General features: G+C 35.0%; 1 protein-coding gene across 5 annotated transcripts in view; it reads left to right on the forward strand.

Annotated features, from left to right (window-relative positions):
* The window catches only part of SUCO (SUN domain containing ossification factor), an 88818-nt gene that overhangs the window by 5638 nt on the left and 57016 nt on the right, over nucleotides 1–26164 (forward strand). For all 5 annotated transcript variants that reach the window (XR_013381984.1, XR_013381985.1, XM_077901694.1 and 2 more), the window contains exons 2-3: nucleotides 23362–23470; nucleotides 25654–25764. Coding sequence is in view for 3 of the 5 variants with exons in the window: in XM_077901694.1 (XP_077757820.1) it covers nucleotides 23362–23470; nucleotides 25654–25764 (220 nt within the window). In the remaining 2 variants the exon portion in view is untranslated. The remainder of the gene's footprint in view (nucleotides 1–23361; nucleotides 23471–25653; nucleotides 25765–26164) is intronic.

The raw sequence follows: 26164 nt of genomic DNA on the forward strand, positions 1-26164 counted from the left end.
AACCTGTCTGAGAGGATGAGCCAGGGCGGTAGTTTAAGCAAGAGCGTGAAGTCAGATGGATCTTTTAGATCACTATGGGGATAGAGTGGATTGGAAGGGACAGACTGGGAGGCTGTCCTTTGGAGGATGGGAGCCCTAAGTGGCAGTCACACTGGAGAGACTTGATAGATACCTAAATCAGTGTGGTCTGTTTTGTTTGCTTTTTTGTCCTTGGTACTAATTTTTTCTGAGTATGTCATCTATTTTCATTGACCTCAGAGGTAATAAGTTCTTGGCTTGTAATTTTATTTCCATATCTCTTATGTTGCTTTTTCTATGATAATATTGCTGGCTTCTTGCTCATTTGTCTCTATGCATAAATGAGCAGAAATTTGAGAAACAAGAAAAATAATATAAGCAGTTTTATTTATTTATTTTTTTTAAAGATTTTATTTATTTATTCATGAAAGACACAGAGAGAAAGAGGCAGAGAGGCAGAGACACAGGCAGAGGGAAAAGCAGGCTCCATGCAGGGAGCCCGACGTGGGACTCGATCCCAGGTATCCAGGATCAGGTCCCGGGTGGAAGGCGGTGCTAAACTGCTGAGCCTCCTGGGCTACCTCAGTTTTATTGTTGTTGTTGTTTTTTTAAGATTTTATTTATTTATTCATGAGACAGAGAAAAAGAGAGAGAGAGAGAGGCAGAGACAGGCACAGGGAGAAGCCGGCTCCATGCAGGGAGCCCGACGTGGGACTTGATCCCGGGTTTCTGGGATTACGCCCTGGGCCGAAGGCAGGGCCAAACCACTGAGCCACCCCGGCTGCCCAGTTTTATTGTTTTTAAGGTAATAATTGGAAATATCTTTGAAAATCCCGACTCTTTTTTGTCTGGAGAAATTATTTTCTTTATTGTGTTTCTGTAACTATTTTTAAGACCATAAATCTCTTTTCTGAATAAATTAATAAATATTCAAAATAAATGATAAAGTAATTCCTCTTCTTTAAATCATTTGATGACTTTTTTTTTTTTTTTTCTATAGTCTTTGTTGTCCTGGGCATATAGTTTTCAGCATGGTGACTTTAGGTAATGATACTGTATTGTATATCTGAAAGTTGCTAAGAGTAAATCTTAAAAGTTATCACAAGAAAAAAAAATTATAGCTGTGTGGTAATGAATGTACTTAGTGTTGAACATTCCACAGTATATACAAATATTGAATTATTATTTTATACACCTGAAACAAACATAATATATGCCAGTTGTATCTCAGTTTTTGTTTGTTTGTTTTTTGTATTTTTGATTTAAAAACAAGTTCTTGTGGAACTTGATGTGAAACACTTTGGGAAGAAAAGTTTATCTTTGCCCTGGGATATACATTCCAAAGAAAGTCTCTGGTACTTAAAAGAGGTGTTGAGTTATTAAAAACAATGTTAGATCTTTTCAGACAAGTTCGATGAAGCCAGATTGCTTAAATAGGAAAAGGTCTGTGAAAGAAGGTGTGACAGGGAGGTACAACATCTTTGTGTAAAGCTCCAACACTTGTGTTCAATTAAAAAAAAAAAAAAGAGGCAGATAACTCACAATATCCTTTGAATTATTTTTAAAAGAGCTGGTTGTGTTTTGTAATAACTTCTTTAGATTATTAAACATTTGAGGGTATATCAGAATGGATGCAGGTAGTTAGATTGGCTGGCAATGAAAAAAGCAAAAGATACACCTAACATACCTTTGGACATCTGTTATTTCATTTTTCCATTGTTCGTCAACTCCTAAATTATTCTTTCACTTTTTCCCAACTGTCTGAATAGAGAAATAGGTCAATATGTATATCTAACATTCTAGTCCTTGTAATAAAAGGGAAGAGAAAAATTTATAAAAAATTTAAGTGCTTTATTCTGTCAAGCCATCTTCAAGTAGAAACATATGTATGAAATACTTTGTTTAGTTTATACATAAGTGGAATTCTTTATTTGAAACATAATGTGTACATGTTGCAGATTGTACTCTAGTGCCAATTATGTGTTATTTGTTTTGCTTTTCAAGGCCGTATTTTAAAGTAGTTTCAAAAAATTGTACACGTTGCAAAGAAATGAAAAATTATTTTCAAGTACTTACAGTATAAGAATGTTAATCCCTTGGGATAAACTTATTTCATAAGTGCAGATTTTTTTTTTTAAAAGAAAGTTTGATTTTATTTTAGGACTTTGTTTTTGTAAAGAATCACTAGTTAAAATTCTTTTATATTTTATGTAGAAGTAACACCTAGCTTTGTTAGAAAATGTTTTGTGACCTATAGGTACTAAGTGAATTTTGTATTTCTTGTTATAGAATATTTGTAATCTAACAGGAGAAAATATGTAAAGTGCTTAAAATAATGCCTTGCTCATAGTAAGCACTAAGAGTTCTTATTATTTATTCCCTCTGGGTGCTTTGGTATAATTAGGAGGGCAGAGATGGCAATGTTGAGAAATAGGAATCCATAAATTCATTCAAAATGTTATTTAGTTACTAACAATGTATTTGTTGTGGTGGGAAGCAGGAGACTTGAGCTCTGCCCTTGGGAATATACAATCCGGTGGTGGAAATATATGTACATACTAGTGTAGTGAAAAGAGCATAAAACTAACTCAGAGTTTGGTTGTAATCCTTTTTTTTTTTTTTTTTTTTTTGCATTATTAATATTGAGCCCTTATTGGGCGCTTCTTTCTATTCTAAGTGTTTCATGTACACTGTTTACAACTCTTTTGAGATAGCCACACCATTTTTAAAATTTATTTATTTTTATTTTATTTTTTAGCCACACCATCTTTTTAAAGATGAAAAAAGAGGCATAAAAATTAACTTGCCCAAGTTCACACAGCTAGTAAGCAATAAACCTAAGTAGGCTGAGTCTGAGTCTGTGTTTTGTTTTTATTTTTTATTTAAATTCAATTTAGTTAACATATGGTGTATTTTTAACTTCAGAGGTAGAATTTAGTGATGCATCAGTTAGTTGCATATAACACCCAGTGCTAATTACATCAAGTGCTCATCACCTGGTTACCCCATCCTTCCACTCCCCTCCCCTCTAGCAATCCTCCATTTGTTTCCTATAGTTAAGGTCTCTTATGGTTTGCCTCCTTCTCTGTTTTTATCTTATCTTTCCTTCCCTTCACCTATGTTCATCTGTTTTGTTTCTTACATTCCACATATGAATGAAATCATATGGTATTTGTCTTTGGCTTAATTGCTTAGCATAATACTGTCTAGTTCTATCTATGTCATTGCAAATGGCAAGGTTTCATTCTTTTTGATGGCACACTAATATTTCCTTATCTATTTATCCATCTGTTTACCTACCTATCTACATCTATTTCACATCTTTATCCATTCATCTGTCAATGGACATCTAGTGAGCTTGTATTTTTATCACTACTCTACTCCACCAGCAATCTGATAGATAGCCTTAAGCTATCTTCCTGTGTCAGTTTTCTTACCTGAAAATGGGCAGCCTGGATTGCCTCAACTAGGAATGGACATTAGAATTGTTCACGAAGCTTTAAAAAATACACAGGCCAGGGACACCTGGATGGCTCAGCGGTTAAGCTCTGCTTTCGGCTCAGGGCGTGATCCTGGAGTTCAGGGAACGAGTTCCACATCGTGCTCCCTGAGGGGAGCCTACTTCTCCCTCTGCCTAGGTCTCTGCCTCTCTCTCTCTCTGTGTCTCTCATGAATAAATAAATAAAATCTTTTAAAAAAATAAAATAAAAAATACACATGCCTAGGATTCTTACATTGGGGGTTCTGTCTCAGTAGGTTTGGGATAATCTGTTTATCCCAGTAATTATTACTAGATCAGGTGAATTCTGAGAATTTTTTGTACTTTTAGCATTCTGAGGTCTCTGATTTGAACATTTGTGAACAATACAAAAAACTGAATTGTTCAGTAGGTGCTTAATGAAAATTAGGAAAAATCAGGCCTGGAGTTGTCAGGAAACATATGACAAGTTTAAGAAAAATGATGTGTGGCTTCTTTGGAATGTAGATTTTTCGTGAACTGAAATAAGATGTACTGGTTCTGCTAATATGAATAATGGGCTTTTCCTAATGTGGGGGGTGTGTGTGTGTGTCTATAGTGAGTAGGTAGTACTTAATTGTCAAGAAGAAAGAGAATAAAAGAGATAATGAACTTGATATAAGTGGGAGTGATAGTAAGCAGACAAGCCTGAGTAGAAACTAAAAGCTACGTTTTGGAAATTGTAATGAGTTTTACAAGCTCACGCAAGGAATTAGACAGTAAAGATCCGGCAATAGAAGTGATGTTACAAGAATGTTATTTTGACATCATTGTGCTAGAAATATTTCAGAAGAGAGAGACTTGGAGGGATGAGTACCAAAAAAAAAAAAGACAATTGGAGTAATTGAAGTTTATCATAACAAGGACTTGGTAGTAAAAATGAAGAGGGTGCATTAAACAGAGTTTTGAGGAAGTAAATGATCTGGTTTGGTGATAGATTGGCCATTGACAGTGCAATATAGTAGAAGTAGCATTGGTTTAAGATTCAGAAGAGAACTTGGTTTTAGTTTGCCTCTAACAGGCTCTTGTTCTTTAGGACTCCCTTTCTGTCATCCATGTCAGTGTTGAGAGATATTTACTGAGGCGTCTATGTGGTACATTCTATGTAGGATTCTTGTGAATAAAACAAAGTTAACTGCTTTCTTGTAGTATATTGGTTGAGAGAATAAATGCTACGATCTAAAGTTATAAATTTGTGCAATAAAGTTCAAAGAGAAAAGTTTAATTTTTTATTTTTATTTTTTTTTAAGATTTATTTATTTATTCATTCAGAGAGAGCGAAGAGAGAGGCAGAGACACAGGCAAAGGGAGAAGCAGGCCCCATGCAGGAAGCCCAATGCGGGACTCGATCCCAAGTCTCTAGGATCACACCCCGGGCTGCAGGCGGCGCCAAACTGCTGCGCCACCAGGGCCGCCCAAGTTTAATTTTTTAAAAAATATTTTATTCATTTATTCATGAGAGAGAGAGAGAGGCAGGGACACAGGCAGAGGGAGAAACAGGCTCCATGCAGGGAACCTGATGCGGGACTTGGTCCCAGGACTCTAGGATCACGCCCTGGGTCGAAGGCAGGTGCCAAACCGCTGAGCCACTCAGGGATCCCCTAGGTTTTTTTTTTTTTTTTTTTTTTTTTTTAACTAGGTCAACTGGAAGAATTGGAGAAGAGTTGCAGAGGATTTTGATAGGAGGAGCAGCTGAGATGAGTGGAATAATCCAAGTGGAATGGTCCAAGTGAACATTGTATAGGCACTTAAAAATTCAGACTTCACTGCATTTAAGATTTGGGCTGGAGCTGTCCTCATAGAGAGGGGATCTTTTGAAGCAGAACTTTCGCTGAACAAGGAGCTTCTGCAGATACTTAGAATAAAGAAAGGTGCCAAGCAAAGTAAAGCTCTGAAGGGAAAGGAGGAGACTGGTTTGAAAAGAAAGATGGAAAGAGGTTTAAGGTGGTCATTTGAGTGGGCAGCAATATAGAATGTCTCAGATAAGGCTGAAAGGCTTGAAAACTGAGAAAAGGGCCTGTTTTCAAAAGAGGGAAGTAATTGGTAAAAGCTCACAGGAGTGGAAATAGATATTTGAAGAGCTGGTAAGCATGAGTTCTCATACATTTATTTGGCAGCCAGAGAGAGAAGAGGTTAGAGTAGTCTCACCCTTGTATGCTTCAACCCTTTCTACACAGTGCCACTAGATTTACCTTACTAACACACAACTTTGATTATGTCAGTCTCTTGCTAAAACACCTTTTAGCTCCTGTTTAGGCTCCTATTTTCCTGAAGAGTAAAAATTTAAAACCTCACCTTAAAGGTCTGAAGTCTGGCCCAAACCTACTTTTGTAGCTTTATTTTTCACTGTTAGGTAGGCTTTCTATTATAGCATGATTAACCTGTTAACATGGTAGTAATTTACTTGACTACTATCTTTGTAATTTTGAGTTGAAAGTTAAGGTAACGAGGTATTGTGACTTGGGTTTTTAGGCTAAACACAGCTGATGCAGTTTATTGAAATATATCATTATCAAGTAAGTATAGCATATGATTATTTTCAGAGGACAGTTGTATTGGTTGAATTTCTAACAGTATGTTAAAATGTAAAAACAACATATATTGCTTAATAAGTGCTACCCCATGCTGGATCCTTGAAATTATAGGCAAATTTAGTGAAACAATCCTCTAATAGATTTTGATATATGGAATAGTTAAACCTTTGAAATTCAAAGGTTTGATGAGAAGCAAACGCTAGACTACAGAGTTTTCTTTAGCTAAGCTCTATAGAGTGTCATGTGATTTGATTGGGGACTGCTGTGGCAGCCAAATAGAATAAAAGCTGGGAGGGGAAAGGAGCACAGTGTGACCTCTTGTGATCAGCATGTAGAGTTAGCAGAGAAGCAACCTTAAAAGAGCCCCCAAGCTGATAATAGATTAAGAAGAATATCTGTCTTTTAATACATTGTGATTGAAAGAAAGTAGGGTGTTTATTAACCAGAACCACTGGAGGCCCAGTGATCTTTTGGTCTTTTTTGGTTTTTGATCAAAGTATAATACCCATTTACTACGAGTCTCCTTGTACTTCGTAGAATTTCTGTTGTTTTTCAAATTTCTTGACAATAATGTTAAAAAACCCCATACTTTTCAGTTGTTTGAAAGTTAAGTTCTACTTTCCCACCTTTATGTTTCATAGGTGTCTTTCCTGGATTGCCTTTGTTTGTGAAGGGGGGAAGTGGGCAGGGAATTACTTTAACCACACTGCTGTAATTAAATGGCTGGTATTAATTATGTTTCCATACTATGGATTAGATTTGCCCTTGTGTTTAAGAAGCAATTCTTCATTACCCAGTTCTCTTCTTTCTTTTACCATAAATTCTGTGGTTACTGGGTTCTCTCCTTTTTCTAAGTTCTTATCCAGACTGTTCCAATCCATAGTCAGAAGAATTGCTCAGGAGATCGCTGTGCGGAGAACAGGGCAGTAAGTTCTCTGCCCTAGAGTTGCTCAGTGTTGTGTAAGGAACAGAAATATAAACAGTTAATTTCAGTTCAGGGTTGTAATAAATGCTCAGAGATATGCCAAAGGGTTGTGGCCAAGCCACAAATTGTGGAAATCAGGAATGTGTGCTAGTCCCTAACTTGTTCCTTTCCCCAGAAAATGGATAAGAATTTAGTCAAGTTTTGGAGGGTGAGGAGTGGGAGTAGGGCAGAACAGTCTTGGAAGAGGGAGAAGCATGGGCCAGAGACTTAGAAGCATAAGACAGCTTAGTATGTGTTCAGGGAACAACTACAACTAATTCTGTATCATTGAAGCATGAAGTAGGAGGCAGGGAGTGGCAGAAAATATGAAGCTGAAGATTTAGGCAATAGAAGAATTTTAGATATTAAAAAATATGCAAGGAAGCTTGAATTTTGTCATGGAGGGTTGATAGAAGGTCCTAAGCAGGAGAACAGTAGTCTGACGATTAGTGTTAGGTTCTTGGCAGTGTGAAGGGTTGATTTGCAGAAGTGGTAAGATATGAATTAGGGAACTGTTAGGAGGTTGCTCTAAGTAAGGGATGAGGGTTTGAGCTAAGGTAGTTGTAACAAGATGGAGAAATGGATTACAGAAATTTGAGGTAAAATAAACTGGAGATAGTGGAGGGAGGATGAAGGAAAAAGATGTATATATGCTTTTCAGGTTTCTAACTTGAGGACTGGGTGAATAGCAGTATCACATGATGAGATCAAGGATATAGGAAGAAGAGATTTGGAAAAGGAAGATTCTTATGTTCAAGTTTGGATTTAGTTGTTTTGGAGACATCTTGGACCATGAAGGGAGAGAGATTCAAGTTTTGAATGAGGTTAATTCATTTGCCACATACATAGGGTATCATCGAAAGGTTTTAAGAAATGGACCAGGTAGGAGAACATAATAAGGACTGAAGATAAAGTAACCATCAGATGAAAACCATGAGATTAGATGAACTCTTCCTAGTAATAAAGTAGAGTATAAAAGGGAAAACTGAAAACAGAACCCTGAAATCACTGGAATTTAAGCTGCTGTAGTCAGCAGAAGCAGCCTATCAAAGGAGACTCGGAAGACTCCGAGAGCGATGAGCAACTGAAGTATGTAATTTGACAAACCAAAGGAGAAGAGGGTTTCAAGTGGAAGCAGTAGTCAAAGGTCCCACACACAGCAGAGAAATCAAAAAAGGTAAATCCTGCTACTACTATACAAGGTGGTAGTTTAAACAAGGGCAGAAATTAGAATTAAGCAGGCCAAGGGCTCAGTAGAAGGTGAAGAAATTGAGACTACACATATATAGTACTCTAGAATTTGATAAGTAAATGAAGGTGGAAAGAACAAAGCTGATAAGTTAACATTTGAGTGCATATTTTATGTCAGACTAATAAGCACAGCACATGCATCATTTTATTTTCCTCATGGTAACTCCATTTTATTTATCATTTATTTTTCTATCTATTTATTTATTGGCATGTGTGCATGAGCTAAGGGGAGGGGCAGAGAGAGAGAATATCAAGCAAGCTCCACACTCAGCATGGAGCTGGACGCCAGGCTTGATCCTACAACACCAAGATCATGACCTGAGCTGAAATCAAGATTTGGAAGCTTAACTGCACCATCTGAGCTCCCCTTAGTAACTCCATTTTAGAATATCAATATTGAGGCACACAGGTTTTGTAATTTACCCAAGAACATACAACTAATAAATGGAGTACCTGGAAATAACACTTGGGGATCTTGACTCTAAAGTTCATGTCCTGGTCACTATACTACAAAACTACAAAACTACAAAACAACAAAACAAAAAAAAATATTTATCTCTGGTTGCCACTATCTAAATCTGAGGTAAACCTTATTTCTCTTTTGTGATAGTTCTTATATTTTTGTTATGCTATAGCTAGCCTTGACTAGTAACCATCATTTCTGGAGTGAACAGATTGGTGTTATTTTCTCACTCTTCATTTATCTGTTGACCAGCGAATATAAATATGAAATGCGGCGATACAGAAAGATTATAGGCTTTGGAGAGAGAGATACGTAGACTTGTAGTCACAAATTGAATGACTTTGGACAAGTTAATTTCTGAGCTGTAGCTTCTTTGTAAAAATTAGGTTAAGACTTTCATTTGAAAGTCTGAATAAAAAAATAAAAATATGACTTTTTTTTTTTTCTCGAGACATCAGGTGCTTAGGATTGCATTGCTCACACTCTATGCAGAGTTCTGCCCTGGGTCCCCTTTTTTGCTCCATTTTATATGCTTATTCTTTTATCTTCAGTTTCACTCTTTTCCCCATTTTAGGCAGTTACCCCAGAGTATATTTGATACCTCTCCAGTCAGCCTTCATGTATTTATTTGATGTGTTTTTTCCAAAATAGTCTTGTTTTGCTTATATGCTTATATAAAATTTTATATAAATGATATAATGCTATTAATCTCCTTCTTTCTACTTCTTTTAATACTTTTATTTTTACTTGTTTTAGTTAGTAGAGTCACCATTGAAATGAATTTTAAGTAGTTAATGATGTGGCAAAGTAGTTAATGATGTGGCAGATATCGTCAGGAAAGCCTGATAGTATCATTCATTCATTGAGCTCTTTGTGTGTGGCTGCTTCTAAAGAGAGACTGCATGTTAATAAATGCATTTTGGGAGTATTCTGTTCCAGTTGCTTGTCTTTTGCTATCCCAGTACTGTAGTCTAATTAGAATGGTTTTGTATTGTAATAAATGTAATTATCTGGCAAGGTGAACCACGTGCCTTTGCTTTTTGTTAAGTTAGTTATTCTTGAATCACTTTATTCTCATATTTAGAATAGGACCCTTCAGGTATTTTGATAGGAGTTGTATTTGAGTGATGAATTGCTATCTTTATGTTGCTGTCACCAGCATTCTATGAATGAACATACTAGGTTTTCATATATTTATCTCTTTATTGTATGATTATTAACAGAGTTAAAATTTTGTATATATAAATAGTTGTGTATTACTTTTCTTAGGCTAATTTTGAAATCATTTTATAATTTTTCTTATTGCTAGTAGCTTATTTTCTATTTGGTTATTGCTGGGAGGAAATATAAACTTTTGTTCCTTTAATTTTTAAGTTGAGGTAACTTACATATTGCGAAATGCACATATATTAACTCTATAGTAGTTGAATCAGTTTCGGCAAACACATATATTTGTGTAACCTACCTCCCATCAAGGTATAGAACATTTTTATCACCCCAGAAGTTTTCTTGTGTCCTTTTCTAGTGAATCCCCTGAAGCAACCAGTGATTTGATTTCTATCACTGTGGATTAGTTTTGCTAATTCTGGAACTTCATCTAAGTGGAGCTATACAGTATGTCTTGTGTCTGGTTTCTTTTACTCAGCATGATCTTTCCAAGGTTTATCTGTGTTGTTTCATTAGTGATTTATTTATTGGGAATAGTTAGTACATTTTTTTAAAGATTTATTTATTTATTTATTTATTTATTTATTTATTCATTCATTCATTCATTCATTCATTCATGAGAGACAGAGAGAGAAACAGAGAGAGAGAGAGAGAAAGGCAGAGACACAGGCAAAGGGAGAAGCAGGCTCCATGCAGGGAGCCCGACGTCGGACTCGATCCCCGGTCTCCAGGATCACACCCTGGACCGAAGGCAGGCACTAAACTGCTGAACCACCCAGGGATCCCCTAGTTAGTACATTCTATGAACATACTATAGTTTCTTTATTTTACTGCTGTGGACATCTGGGCTGCTTCCAGTTTTGGGCTGTTAGAAATAAAACCTATGGGGGACATTTTCTTACAAGACTTTTTGTGGACATACTTTTCATTTCTCCTGAGCAGAAGTACCAAAAAGTGAATTGCAAGCGCTGAAACAGATGAGTATTGTGTCCTTCTGCATATAGTACCCTGAGAAAGACACATCACTTAGGAAGGATTCTGGCTGGGAATACATAACCTGAATCTGATCATGAAGAAACATCAGACAAACCCCAAATAAGAGATATATTATTTAAAAATAAAAGGACTGTGTTCTTCAAAAATATCAGTGCCACACAAGGTAAAAGCCAAAACCTTCCAGGTTAAAGGAGGCTGAAGAAAGACACATGATAAAAACAGGACGTGATCCTAAACTCAATTCTCTACTTGGGAGTAGTGGAGGGGGAATGTTATAAGGACATTATTGATCCTAAACTCAATTCTCTACTTGGGAGTAGTGGAGGGGGAATGTTACAAGGACATTATTGAGTTAATTGACAAAATTGTGATATGGATTAAAGTATTGTCAGTGTGACATTTACTGAAGTTGATAATTGCACTGTGGTTATGTAAGAGAATATCCTTATTCTGTGGAAATACTACCATATTTAGAAATAAATTATATGGAGATGGAGAAAGGAGAGTGTGAAAAGGATGTGAGAGAGTATGCCATGAGCAAATTACAAGTGATGGAAGAAATGAGGCAAAATTCATCAGGAGGTTGATATGGTTTGTGTATTCTTTCTACTATGCTGGCAATTCTTCTGAAACTTTGAAATTTTCCCTAATAAAAAGAGGGGGGGGGGGAAACAAACTTGGGTTAGCATTTTTTCCTTCTCTTTCTGAGGTATTGATTGATCCATTCAAATTTCCTTAATTTTCATTAGTTTTATACTTTGTGCCAATTTTGCCATTTTCTAAAGAAATCCATTTTTTTCCAAGTTTTCAAATATATTGGTATTTATATAGTATATAATATTTTATAATTTTAAAAATCTGTTTTGTCTGTGGTTATTTCATGTTTTGTAACATACTGTGTTAATTCATATCATCTACTCTCCTTGATTGGTTTTACCAGTGGTGTATCTTTTTAGCATTTTCTTCAAAGAATCAACTTTTGGTTTTCTGAATCTTTGCCTTTTTTATTATTTATTTCAGTGATTTCTGTTTACAGCCTGCCTTTTTTTTTTTTTCCCCAATTTTATTTTATTTACATTGTTACCTCTGAGTTGAAAGATTAGCTCTTCTTTTCAGGATTTGTCTCCCAATGTGTTTAGAAGCATAGTCTTCCTGTTATTATCTTCTCTGGGTCCCACCAATTTTGACTGGTAGTCTTCCACTATAATATTTCATAATGTTCCTTATTGTTTCCTCTTTAATGGAATGATTATTTTGCTGCATAATTTTTGTTTCCAGATTAGAATGTTGTTGGCTATCTTTTTGTTACTTCATATATTGTTGCAATGTGGTTGGAGAATATAGTTTATTAGATCTTCAGTCTTTGCAATTTGAGTCTTCTTTTGAGGTTTAGTATATGGTCAGTATTTGGGAAAGATTCGTATGTGCTTGTAAAGAATGTTTAATTTGTATTTGTTATAAAGTTCTATATATTTGACCAAGCTTGTTTCTTAATATAAATCTTTTTTTTAAAGATTTTGTTGGGATCCCTGGGTGGCGCAGCAGTTTGGCGCCTGCCTTTGGCCCAGGGCGCGATCCTGGAGACCCGGGATCGAATCCCACGTCGGGCTCCCGGTGCATGGAGCCTGCTTCTCCCTCTGCCTGTGTCTCTGCCTCTCTCTCTCTCTCTGTGTGACTATCATAAATAAATACAAAATTAAAAAAAAAGAGTAAAAAAAAATAAAATAAAGATTTTATTTATTTATTTATGAGAGACACACACAGAGAGAGAGACAGAGATATAGGCAGAGGGAGAAGCAGGCTCCACACAGGGAGCCTGATGTGGGATTCGAACCTGGAACTCCGAGATCATGCCCTGGGCCGAAGGCAGGCGCTAAACCACTGAGTCACCCAGGCATCCCTCTTAGTATAAATCTTATGTTTCCTTAGTTTTTGTTCATCTATTATTTTATAAGAGATAATTTAAAATAGGCTACCAGAGTGCATGGGTGGCTCAGTCGGTTAAGCATCAGATTCTTGATTCTGTTCAGGTCATGGTCTCAGGGTCGTGAGAATATTTAAAGATGTATCAGAAAGTATAGAAGGAAGAGTAATAAGAAGCATCTGTTGTCTAGGTTCAATAATGGTCAATCTTTTGTCAATCTTGTTTTATTGCTCTCTGCTCCACTTCTTAAAACAGCTTAATCAGGGGCATAATTGGCATACAATAAACTACATAAATTGTACAGTTTGATACCTCTTGGCGTATGTATACATCCATGAAACTATCACAAGTAATTTAGTGAATATATCCCCTTTACACTTAGGAATTTTCTCATGCCCCTTTGTAATCCCTTCCTCCTGGCTTGCTACCTCCAGGCAACCACTGAATTGCATTCTATAGCTGTAGTTTAGTTTGCATTTTTTGTACTATATAAACAGAGTCATACACTGTATACTATTTTTTCTTTTTCTTTTTTGGTCTGACTTCTTTCACAGAACATAATTATTTTGAGGGTATTGTGTGTTTCAAGTTCGTTCTCTTTTATTGGTGAATGGTATTACATTGCATATCTGTAGTACAAATTGTTTATCCACGTACCTGTTCATGGACATTTGAGAGTCTTTTCCAGTTTTTGACTATTGCAAATAGAGCTGCTGTGATGTTTTGTGTTTTCCTTTCTTTTGAGTGAATAGTTAAGGGTGGAATGGCTAGATCATATGTAAGTATATGTTTCACTTTTAAAGCAATGCCAAATTGTTTTCCAAAGTGAATATACCAGAGCACATGGGTGGCTCAGTTGGTTAAGTGTCTGCTTTCGACTCAGGTCATGATCCTAGGGCCCTGCATCAGGCTCCCGGCTCAGTGGGGAACCTGTTTCTCCCTCTCCCCCTGCTCAGGTTCTCTCTCACTGTCTCTCTCACTTTGTCTCTCAAATAAATAAATATTTTTTTAAAAAATTAAAAACCATTTTACATTCCCATGAGCAGTATAGGAGAGTTTCGGTCCTTCCATATTCTTTGCAACACTTTAAATTTTAGCCATTTTAATAGGTATGTAGTGGTACCTCATTGTGGTTTTGATTTACATTTCTCTATGACTAACAGTGTTGAGCATCTTTCACATGTTTATTTGCCATCCCTATGTTTTCTTTGGTGATATGATGGTGAAAATCTTTGGCCTGTTTTTTAAAATTTGGGTTGTTTCTTAATTGAGTTTTGAGAGTTCTTTATACTGGATACAGATCTTGTATCAGAGATTTGCTTTGCAAATATTTTCTCCCAGTCTGTAATTTGGCTTCTCCTTTTAATAAGTGTTTTTGTGGAACAGAAGTTTTTTTTTTTTTAATTTTTATTTATTTATGATAGTCACAGAGAGAGAGAGAGAGAGAGAAGCAGAGACATAGGCAGAGGGAGAAGCAGGCTCCATGCACTGGGAGCCTGACGTGGGACTCGATCCCGGGTCTCCAGGATCGCGCCCTGGGCCAAAGGCAGGCGCTAAACCGCTGCGCCACCCAGAGATCCTGGAACAGAAGTTTTTAATTTTGAAGTTTGGTTTCTCAATTTTTTTCTTTCATGGATTGTGCTTATTTTAAAAAGGAACATTTTTTTCTTTAAAAAAATTTTTTTTTATTGGAGTTCAATTTGCCAACATATAGCATAATACCCAGTGCTCATCCGTCAAGTGCCCCCCCTCAGTACCGGTGACCCAGTCACCCTATCCTCCCTCCCACCTCCCCTTCCAGTACCCCTTGTTCGTTTCCCAGAGTTAGGAGTCTCTCATGTTCTGTCACCCTCACTGATATTTCCCACTCATTTTCTCTCCTTTCCCCTTTATTCCCTTTCACTATTTTTTATATTCCCCAAATGAATGAGACCATATAATGTTTGTCCTTATCCAGTTGACTTACTTCACTCAGCATAATACCCTCCAGTTCCATCCACGTTGAAGCAAATGGTGGGTATTTGTCGTTTCTAACGGCTGAGTGATATTCCATTGTATACATAGACCACATCTTCTTTATCCATTCATCTTTCGATGGACACCGAGGCTCCTTCCACAGTTTGGCTATTGTGGACATTGCTGCTATAAACATTGGGGTGCAGGTGTCCCGGCATTTCACTGCATCTGTATCTTTGGGGTAAATCCCCAGCAGTGCAATTGCTGGGTCGTAGGACAGTTCTATTTTTAACTCTTTGAGGAACCTGCACACAGTTTTCCAGAGTGATTGTACTAGTTCACATTCCCACCAACAGTGCAAGAGGGTTCCGTTTTCTCCACATCCTAACGTTTGTTGTTTCCTGTCTTGTTAATTTTCCCCATTCTCACTGGTGTGAGGTGGTATCTCATTGTGGTTTTCATTTGTATTTCCCTGATGGCAAGTGATGCAGAGCATTTTCTCATGTGCTTGTTGGCCATGTGTATGTCTTCTTTGGTGAAATTTCTGTTCATGTCTTTTGCCCATTTCATGATTGGATTGTTTGTTTCTTTGCTGTTGCGTTTAATAAGGTCTTTATAGATCTTGGATACTAGCCCTTTATCTGATATGTTATTTGCAAATATCTTCTCCCATTCTGTAGATTGTCTTTTAGTTTTGTTGACTGTTTCTTTTGCTGTGCAGAAAAAATGAGCATATTTTGGATTGATTATAGATTTATAGACAATATGAAAAGGTAGTACAAAGAGTTAACCATATACCCTTCACCCAGCTTTCCTGAATGCCAACATCTCATTACATAACCATGGTACATTTGTCAAAACTAAGAAATTAACAGTGATACAGAACATGGGCCATCCTATTATATTATATATTATATATAATTATAATATATAATTATATATAATATATTTATATATAATCTAATATATAATTATATAATATAAATTACATAAAAGTTCTTTTATATATTGCTATCTATTATAATATAGATATATTTATAAATATATATTTATATATTTTATATATATTATCTATTATATATAAAAATTCTTTGCCTGGCATTTTTGGGGGGGTATCAGATGGTGGAATAATATTAAACTAAGATATCCTATAATTACACTTATAAATACTTCAATAAAAATGAACACTTTTTTTTTTTTTTTTTTTAAGATTTTGTTTGACAGAGAGAGAGAGCATGCAGGCACAAGTAGGCAGAGGGAGAGGGAGAAGCAGTCTCCCCTCTGAGCAGGGAACCTGATTTGGGATTCCATTCCAGGACCCTGAGAGTGTGACCTGAGCCAAAGGCAGACACTTAACCAGACTGAGCCACCCAGATGCCCTGAACACATTTTTAAAGGCAGTTGTGTGGAGTTATTTCCATGTGCAGGACCCCAACCTAAGTACCAATTGATTTAAATTCCTCAGTGTAATGCTGTTCATGTCAAGGTCAGACTCAACATTTAACAACATAATCAAGTAAACTGACCTAGACATCATGTGCAGATAGAAAGAAATCTTCAATGTGTATGTTTTTTTTTTTTTTTTTTTAATAAGTAACTATTCAAGGTTGCAGAAGTTACAGGATAGGATAAAATTTGAGTGTCAAAGACATTTTGTAATAGTTTTATATCTGATCAGCTGTGGACAAGAGGATGAAAAACATATTTCCTATAGTTCAAAAGTAAAAATTAGCGTTCATATCAATTTGTTATTTTCACTCTATTATGTTCTTAGGCAAAAATACCTATTTTTACTCCTTTTAGAATCTAAAATACTTTGTGTTTTAGTAAACATAATGCATAATATTGTGTTTACTACGTGCTGTCACAGTTACAGTGCTTTAAAGTATCTTATTGAATTCTCTTAACAGTCCCGTGAAATAGATAATACTATTTTGAGGAAATAGGCACAGAGAAATAAATGTTTGTTCAGTGAACTTGCCCAACATCCCACAGCCTATATAACTCTAGTCTACATTCTTTTAACCATTGTGCTAGACCAACTAGCAAATTGTCATGGTTGAATGTATCTTGTAATATTATGCACCTCCCCTTGCCAAATACCTCTATTATTGTGACCTCCTGAAGGAATGGTAAGATTTCCATTACTACATCCCTTTTATGAAGTTTTATCTTTTTTTCCTCCATTAATTGTTAAATGGAGTACCAAATTCAACATCAGTGGTCATGACTTGAAACCTTTGCCTCTAAGTTATACTAGTAATTATAACTTTGCACCATAACATAGCTGATGTGGTGGAGATCGATTGATCTATTTACCTATAAAGGATATAACTTTTTAAAACACTTTATCAGGAAATATTTTAATGAAAAATCCATGAAAGATAGCCATGCATACACTGGGCATATTATTGGAATGCTATCCCAACTTAAATTTTACTTTTTTTTTTTTTTAATTTTACTTTTATTACTTTTCACTTCTCATCGGATCCTAATAATTATTTGCTAAGGGCCAGAGCTTTTCAATTTGTTGCTGTCTTGAGGAAGTTACAGCAATTTCAGCTCTTGGATTTTAAAAATTAGGTCACTCTACATATCAGCTGAAATTTGGTATCATTTTTGTTTTATTTTTTCATGAGATTTGTTGATGGATTTTTTAAAGATTTATTTATTCATGAGAGACAGAGAGAGAAAGGCAGAGACATAGGCAGAGGGAGAAGCAGGCTCCTCACAGGGAGCCCGATGGGACTCGATCCTGGATCCTGGGATCAGGCCCTGAGCCGAAGGCAGACGCTCAATGGCTGAGCCACCCAGGCGTCCCATGTTGATGGATTTCTAATGGTTGCTGCAAGTTTTTCTACTGTTTAAAATTTTGGAGAATAGTGCTAATATTTTATAACAGGGTCCCCTGTTTGCAAAACTTTTTTTTTTTAATGTACAGTTACATGTATAAATAAAACTGATCTGTCCTATTTCTTAGACAGTCATTGAGAAGCTGTTTGGGTGATTTTTTGTTTTTGTTTTTGTGTATTTGTTGGGAGAGGAGGGTCTCCATTAAGGAGAACCTAAAGCTAGAAAACGCAAAGCTAGCTTGGTGGTATTTTTACCCCTTCCACTTTTACCCTCAAAATTCTTACCCAGAAAATCATTTTGTTTTCCATAAGAATATTATACATATGCAGTATATATATGAACATATTCATAGACCTATTTTTATTTGAAAATGGTTTTTTAAAATTTTGGAAGAAGAAATTATTTGTTGACTATTTGCCACGTGTCTTTGCTAGGTTTTCTAAATAAAGTTGATTGGTTGTATCATTTAGATTAGAACATCAACTGCATGTAAAAGGAAATCACAATTTGGCAGCATTTGTAGCATTACTGTCTTGATAAGATAATAAGTAGGTAAAGTACCAAAAAAAAAAAAATTCTTTTCCAAGTTTGGGTAAAGAAAAATTTAAAATCTAGTATCTGCTTAACATAGGTTTTCCTTTAAAGATGATTTTTTCAGCATGTGGACTCTACTTTGGTTCATTTTGTTATAGATTTACTGTTTTTAATCCTTTAAACATTTTTCTTGCTCAAGATGTCATATGGTCACTTTTTGTTGAAAAGCATACGCACACATACACCACACACACACTTTGTAACTACTGGTACTTGTGACTGCTAACGCTTTCAGACTGGATGTTAGTAAATATTTTCGGTAAGCACAATACGACTAGCATGTGTGATACTCTTGTTTCACTAAAGTCTGTAAAGCTTGGTATCCCTAAATGGCAGGCAGATGAGCTTTTTCTAAGATCTTTAGTTACATCTACTCTGAAAGTGGATACCTTTCTTTGTGAATGGTGAATCCATGCCACATTGGTAGAGAGAGGCTGACAAGAAGGGATAAATATCCTCTTAGTTTCCAGGTTCTTATGTGTGTGACAGAGTGGTGGGTGGGTAGGTGAGTTGGAGTGGTAGTGATGAGGTGATGGTGGTGATGGGAAAGGAATAAAAAATGATTGAATTTTCCTCTGCTCAAAACAGTTCTCTACCGTATATTTGCAAGATTTGGCTTTTTGGGGCTGGCTTAAAGTGGTTAGGAATTGGTTCTCAAAGCATTTATGTTTTAAATGTAAGTGAAGATATCCATGCACAGAAACAATTTAACAAATGAATAGAAAGTAACAATTATCACTCATTTTGAACTATGGGAGTGTGTCAAGGGCTCACAGATTGTCCTTGATCTTTTTTTTTTTTTTTTTTTGATTGATTGTCCTTGATCTTGATGTGATTTCTGGTGCTGAACTTCTTAATTCTTAAGTCTGGAAACTCATATCTTCAGTCTTGGCACTTTCATAGTGTAATTTTAGGAAGTTGCTTTAATAGCATGGAATTAGGCCTATTGAGTTATGCAAAAAGTGCCTTCAGCCAATATGATGTGATCCACTTATCCTTAAAGTGAGTGTTGCATATCTTATTGTCCTGGGAAATGTGTTGAAAGTAAAGACTCCCATTACAGAGATCCTTTCTTAGGAAAGCTCAGTCGAGTTAGAGTGCTTTTAGGGCATTTATTTTATACTTTGATAGTTTAAAATTTTGTGGCAGTTATTAATTGGTGATAATTTTTATTATATATTTTAGACTTATGAAGAAGAAAGTTAAGGTTTTATCTCTTATAGGTCCATTGTTTTACTAGGATCTGTTATTAAGTAGAGACTGAGATGTTAGAGATGTTTAAGTGATACCATTGATAAAGCTATAAATAAGAGGAGAAATAGGGAAGATATATAAAGAATGTATTATATACTAATGGCAAGTGTAGTAAGGTTCTCCAGAGAAACAGAACTTCCGTGTCTGTGTGGTGTTTTTTTGTTTGTTTGTTTGTTTTTGTTGTTTTTAATGAGGCATTAGGTCACACAATTATGGAAGCTGAGAGGTCCCATGATCTGAAGTCTGAAAGCTGGAGACCAAGGAAAGCCAGTGATACAATTCAGGTTGAGTCTGAGGGCCTGATAAACAATGGTGCTTGAGATATAAATCCCAGTGCAAGGGTTGGAAAGAGATGTCCTAGCAATGAGGCAGGAAAACAAACAAAAAGGGCAAATTCTTCCTTCTTTTGCCCCTGGTTCTATTTAGGCCCTCAAAGGATTGGGTGGTGCCTACCCACATTGAGAGGGCAGTCTACTGAGTCCACTCATGCTATTGCTGCTAATCTCATTTCCAAAAAATTCAGAACTTAGAGCAATAGGATTTGATTATATGATATTAAAAATAAAGATCATGAGATTTAAGGCCTGTTGGCCCCCCTACTAACTGTGGATATTAGGACTTATATACATACACTTACATGCGGAGATCCTGATGATAAAACTAATATATGCTTGTGGTAGAAATTTAGAAAGTATAGAAAAAGATAAAGAAAATAAGGGGGCATTACCACCAAAATTGTAGTACCCACAGTTTTGGATATCTTAAACTTTGGCTGCCCCAGGTACATACATATAAACACACACAGACACACACCTGAGAAACAGTGTAAAGTCTCAATAAGGAAATACATAATAAACAATGATGTATCAATATGAAGTTTTGAAAAGTAATATATTCTTGTGGCTCAAAATTCAAAAGGCATAGTTATTATTTAGTAAAAAATGCTCTTGTATTGCCCTTGTGACTCTGCCATCAGTTTTCCTCCTTGGATACAACCAAGGTAGTGGTTTTTTGTTGTTGTTGTTGTTGTTGTTGTTTTTTAAGGTTTTATTTATTCATGAGAGACAGAGAGAGGCAGAGAAGCAGGCTCCATGCAGGGAGCCTGACGTGGGACTCGATCCTGGGTCTCCAGAATCATACCCTGGGCTGAAGGCGGTGCTAAACCGCTGAGCCACCTGGGCTGCCCCAAGGTAGTGCTTTAAAAAACAAAACAAAACAAAACAAAAAAAAAAAAAAACAAAAAACAAAACTATTTCGGAGAAATTTATGCACATAGAAATACCTTTAGTATACATGTACACACATGGTATAATATGTATGTATATGTTATTATGTACCTTGTCCTCTCCCCCTTTTTTTAGTTTTAATTTTATCGAAATAATATATCCATATGAAAGTCAGAGAGCTCTAAGATTTATTTACTTATTTTGGTTTGAAAGAAACCACTTTCATTTCTTAGCTGATTAATTTTATATTCTTTGTCTCTAAAATAATTGCTTTAATGTCAGTTTTAGTGTTCTAGTGCAGATAATCAGATTCTCTTTAAGTACATGTTGATAGTAATATAGTTCTGTCATAATTTGGATTAGATCAGTGTTCATTGTTTATGTAATTATGACTTATATAAATGCTATTCACAACATGATTACTTTTCCTTTTCTGTACTACCATTTTTCCTCCTATAACTAATATTTGACTTACTAAATTTGCTTGTTTTTCTGTTCAATGACAAACTGTCTACCATTTATATAAATCTGTACTTAAGATTTTCAAAGACTTATCATCAGATGTGCTGTCAATTTCATCTTCTAAAAGAAGGTTCTTCTGGAGTTTCCGGTAACCTCCAACCTCCAGGTTGTTCCCTGTTTTCTGTGTCATGCTAGGATTTCTATTTCTAGTCACCCTGGAGATTCCCTTTCCCTCTGTCATCTCAATACCATATTGTTGTAATTATTATGGTTTTATAGACATCTAGTTCCTTCACATTAAAATCTTCTTGACTGTTCTTACTGCTTATATAAATTTTAGAATCAGCCTACCTACTTAAAAATCTTGTGTCTTCAATATGCAGTTGTCAAATATTCTGTATATGTTAGCTTGAATTGTATAATTTGAGTTTTCCATGTTGAAGCGTTGTCAAATATTAGTAATTTCAAACAGTTAATAGAACATTTCTTGCTAAGTTTATATTTTACTGTTTTATTGTTTCTTTTGCAAATGGGAACTTTTATGTTTCATCTTGTAACTGGTGGCGATGGTGATGGTTTGAGCAGAGTTGACTTGATTCTTTATACCTACAAATATAAATTGTATATCCAGAACTTCTTTTAATAGGTGGTTCTTTTTAATTTTTCATCTATAATTATCACACCTATAATTATTTCACCTTTAATTTTTCACACTTAATTATATCTTACTCTTTTTTTCCATTTTTATACCTTTTATCAAATTATGTAATACTAGCAATAATTCTTGTCTTGTTTCAGATTTATATAGGGTTATTTTTAGGTTTCTTCACCAACTTTGGTACTGACTTTTAGGATTGTGTATTATGCATATATGTCTCCATGGTAAACATCTGCTTATTCCTATTTTAAGAAAATCTTTTTTTAAATTTATTTTTTATTGGTGTTCAATTTACCAACATACAGAATAACCCCTAGTGCCTGTCACCCATTCACTTCCACCCCCTGCTCTCCTCCCCTTCTACCACCCCTAGATTGTTTCCCAGAGTTAGCAGTCTTTACGTTCTGTCTCCCTTTCTGATATTTCCCACACATTTCTTCTCCCTTCCCTTATATTCCCTTTCACTATTATTTATATTCCCCAAATGAATGAGAACATATAATGTTTGTCCTTCTCTGATTGACTTACTTCACTCAGCATAATACCCTCCAGTATTTTAAGAAAATCTTGATGGATGTGTAAGTTTATCAGATGTCTTTCAGTGACTGTGGAGCTAATCATAAGATATTTTTACATGGTAGACTAAATAAATAGATTTTATTATATTTAACCACTTTTGAATATCAGAATTAAACTCTGCTTGATCATAACAGTAGTATATTATTTCTTTGGTATGTTCCTAGGGACTTTCTTTTTTATTGTTTTATTCATGTCTGGTATCATAAGTTGTATTAATGTGTAGTATTCATTTGTGTGTGCTGTTTCTCTTAATTTTGGACATCAGTGCTATGTTCCCTATATGAAAATTACTTGGAAGCTTTACCTACTGTGCTTTGAAATAGTTTAGGCAGCTTTAGAGTTATTTGTTTGTATGTATGTATGTATGTATTTTTTTAAGATTTTATTTATTCATGAGAGACACAGAGAGAGAGAGAGAGACAGAGACAGAGACAGAGACACAGGCTGAGGGAGAAGCAGGCTCCTCACAAGGAGCCTGATGCGGAACTCGATCCTGGATCCCGGACCCCGGGATCACACCCTGGGCCAAAGGCAGATGCTCAACCACTGAGCCACCCAGGTGTCCCTGTTCTTAAGTATTTAGTAAAATTTAGAATATTTTTGGCATCTAGTACTTTCTGAGGAGATTAAGTCTTTGAAAACTTTTTCTTCTGTGATAATTATCAGATACTTCTTTTGTGAAGTCTTTATTGTTTTACCTTCATGAAATTCATAATGCCTTACTTGGAATACTGATAACACAGTTTATGGTTTTTTTTTAGGGCATTAAATAAAAACACTTGTCTTATATACATTTGTCTCCATTATATTGTTAAGTTCTTGAGAACTTAGGGTAGGAGCCATCTATTTGTTTATTGCCTCAAATTCTAGCCCGTAGTAGGGGATATATTGGCTTAACAACTTTTTCCTTCTTTCTTTCTTTTGGTGATGGTAAATGTTTTACAGGCTTCCCAGTTGGCATGTGTGTTGTAAAGAGAGTTCTTCAGCTTCATCATACTACTCTCAAGATGACAATTGTGCACTAGAAAATGAAGATGTACAATTCCAGAAAAAGGTACCTTAAATAAAGTTGACAGTGTAATTTGTGTGTCAGCTTTTTGAGACTTCCTCAAAATGTTTGGAATAAAAGTAATTTCAAAAATTTTGGAATAAAAGTAATTTCAAAAATATAGGACATAATTTTTGGTGATTTGTAATTCTTGCTGTAATAAGAATTACTCAGATAATTCTGAAAGTAAGCTATCCCTGAGATATTTATATGTTTATTTGTGTTGCTTATGTTTGGAATGTTATAACATCTTTAGTCCTAGAATAGGGAGAAAAATAGTACCTATTCAGAGAACTGAAAACCAGTGGCTCACTTTTTAATACTCTAAATACGTAAAAGGTTTCAAAAGAAACCCCAGCCTTATAAGTGAAAATTTAGATATGAGGATTATATGGAGACTCTGCAATCACTGGCTATGTAGTTTTTTTAATATAATTGGGGGAATTTTAATAAAGTATAATTGGGGGAATGAATAGACAAAGTCCAAAAAGCCAGACCAGATGGTCTTTTTTTTTTTTTTTATCAGATGGTCTTTAAATCACTTATTATTTTATTATTTTAAATGATAAAAGGTGGGGGGCCTGGGTGACTCAGTCAGTAGAGCATATGACTCTTGATCTCAGGGTTGTGAGTTCAAGCACCACATTAGTTATGGAGCCTATTTAAATAAATAAATAAATAAAATGAATTATAGATAAAAGGTGAGTATTGACTAGATTTGGCTTCTCCCTATCAATATATGTATTTAAAATACAATTGACCCTTGAATGACATGAGTTTGAACTGTGTGGTTATATTAATATGCAGATTTTTTATAATACAGTACTGTAAATGTATTTTCTCTTATGATTTTCTTAACACTTTATTTTCTCTAGCTTCAGTATAAGAATATGGTTTATAATATATGGAACATACAAAATCTGTGTTGACTGCTTATTGGTACATTTTCTGGTTAACGATAGGCTATGAGTAGTTAAGTTCTGGGGGAGTTAAAAAGTACATGGAAATTTTTGACTGTGCTAGGGCTTGGAGCCCCTAACCCGTGCATTGTTCAAGGATCAACTGTATAGAAGTAATTTATACTAACTATAGAATATTCATATTTATAGCCTATTCCCCTTCTGAAAGGAACCACAATTTACTGTTTCTTGTGAAAACCTTGAGACTGGTTTTTTGTGGATATCTATATATGGCACACAAATTAATATTTTTATTTTCCGTAAAATGTCATATTGTAAATATTCTACATTTTGACTTTCCCTTCTGCCCTGATAGTATCTCATGGACACTTTTTCATGTTGCTGTATTCTTGTTATGGCTACATTTTTATTCCGTCATAAGTTATGACATATTTCTTTATTAAAAGACTGAATTTTAAAACAAAAAAAAGACTGAATTGTTTCTCAGCTTGTGTGTGCACGCATGTGTGTGAACATAAGTTTATAATTACATGCTTTGAGGGGGTGGCATGATATTTAGTGTGGATGATTCAAATTTTGGGGTTATGTTTGATTTCTGGGATAGAGCATTTAAAAATTTTAAGACTGTTGCTGAATATCTCTTTAAAGAGAGTATAATTTTATACTTTTAACTTTTACCCACAGTCTAAGACTTTGATCTAATCTCTCATGAGAAATTTGAAAACAAATTTTGTGAGAATGAATGTAAGCAAAGCATTCGGGGGGGAACATACTCTTACAGAAATATTTAGGTCTGATAAATGCTTTAAAGGCTTTGATAAGCAAAGAATGAACCTTGCTTTTATGAAATTATATCCTAGAAGATACATTTAAATGGGAAGGTATCTGAAATCCTAACTTGAAAGTAAATGTCAAAAGAGAGATGACACAAGTATTAAATACATATTGGATGATGTACATTCATTTTTTAGATATTTTCCAAAGTCTTACTGTTTGCCTACCACGTGGTGCTGTGTGGTAGGACTAAAGTGCTTATCAAGAAATCCAATGAAGGTCTTGAACTCATTTAGTGTACATTTTAAGTGTGATGGCAAGGAATGGAATGCAGGAAGATGAACAATAAGCATGTAAACAAATAAAAGTAATTAGAGTCAGACTTGTACAAAACAGTGTTTTGGTTGTAAAATATATAATATTGCTTTATATTATATATATAACTGTTTTGTGAAATAGTTTTATCAGTTACCCTTTCATCTTGTTGCAATATAGGATGAAAGAGAGGGACCTATCCATGCTGAATTATCGGAAAAAGTGGGTTCAAATTTACCTATTCCTCCAGAAGAACATAAATTAAAAGATGACTACGATGTGGATGTACAAGTAAGCTATGTTGCTTTAATGTTTAATAATACATCTTTTAAAACTACTCACCATATTGCATATTGTTACTTTTTTTTTCAAACTTTCATGCAATTGGCTTTAATACTATTTACATCTAAGAGTACTGATTTTGAGAAATAGAAAAATTGCAGATTTAATAATGTGACCATTTTCTTTGTAGTAAAAGTTTGGGTGTAAGTTCTCATTTCTTTGTAGGTTCCATTTTGGCTCACTATAATGTATTTTATCTCCAGATTATTAGATGTCGGGAAATTTTTTTCTAACTTAGAACAAAAGAAAGTATTTGTATATAAAATCGAGTATTTTGATACCAAACTTTTGTCACTGATTGTGGAATATGAATTAGTAATAGGTTAAAATGTATTTTATGTGTTTCTTA

The sequence above is a fragment of the Canis aureus genome, chromosome 6 (genome assembly GCF_053574225.1).
Source record: "Canis aureus isolate CA01 chromosome 6, VMU_Caureus_v.1.0, whole genome shotgun sequence".
Classification (NCBI taxonomy): domain Eukaryota; kingdom Metazoa; phylum Chordata; class Mammalia; order Carnivora; family Canidae; genus Canis; species Canis aureus.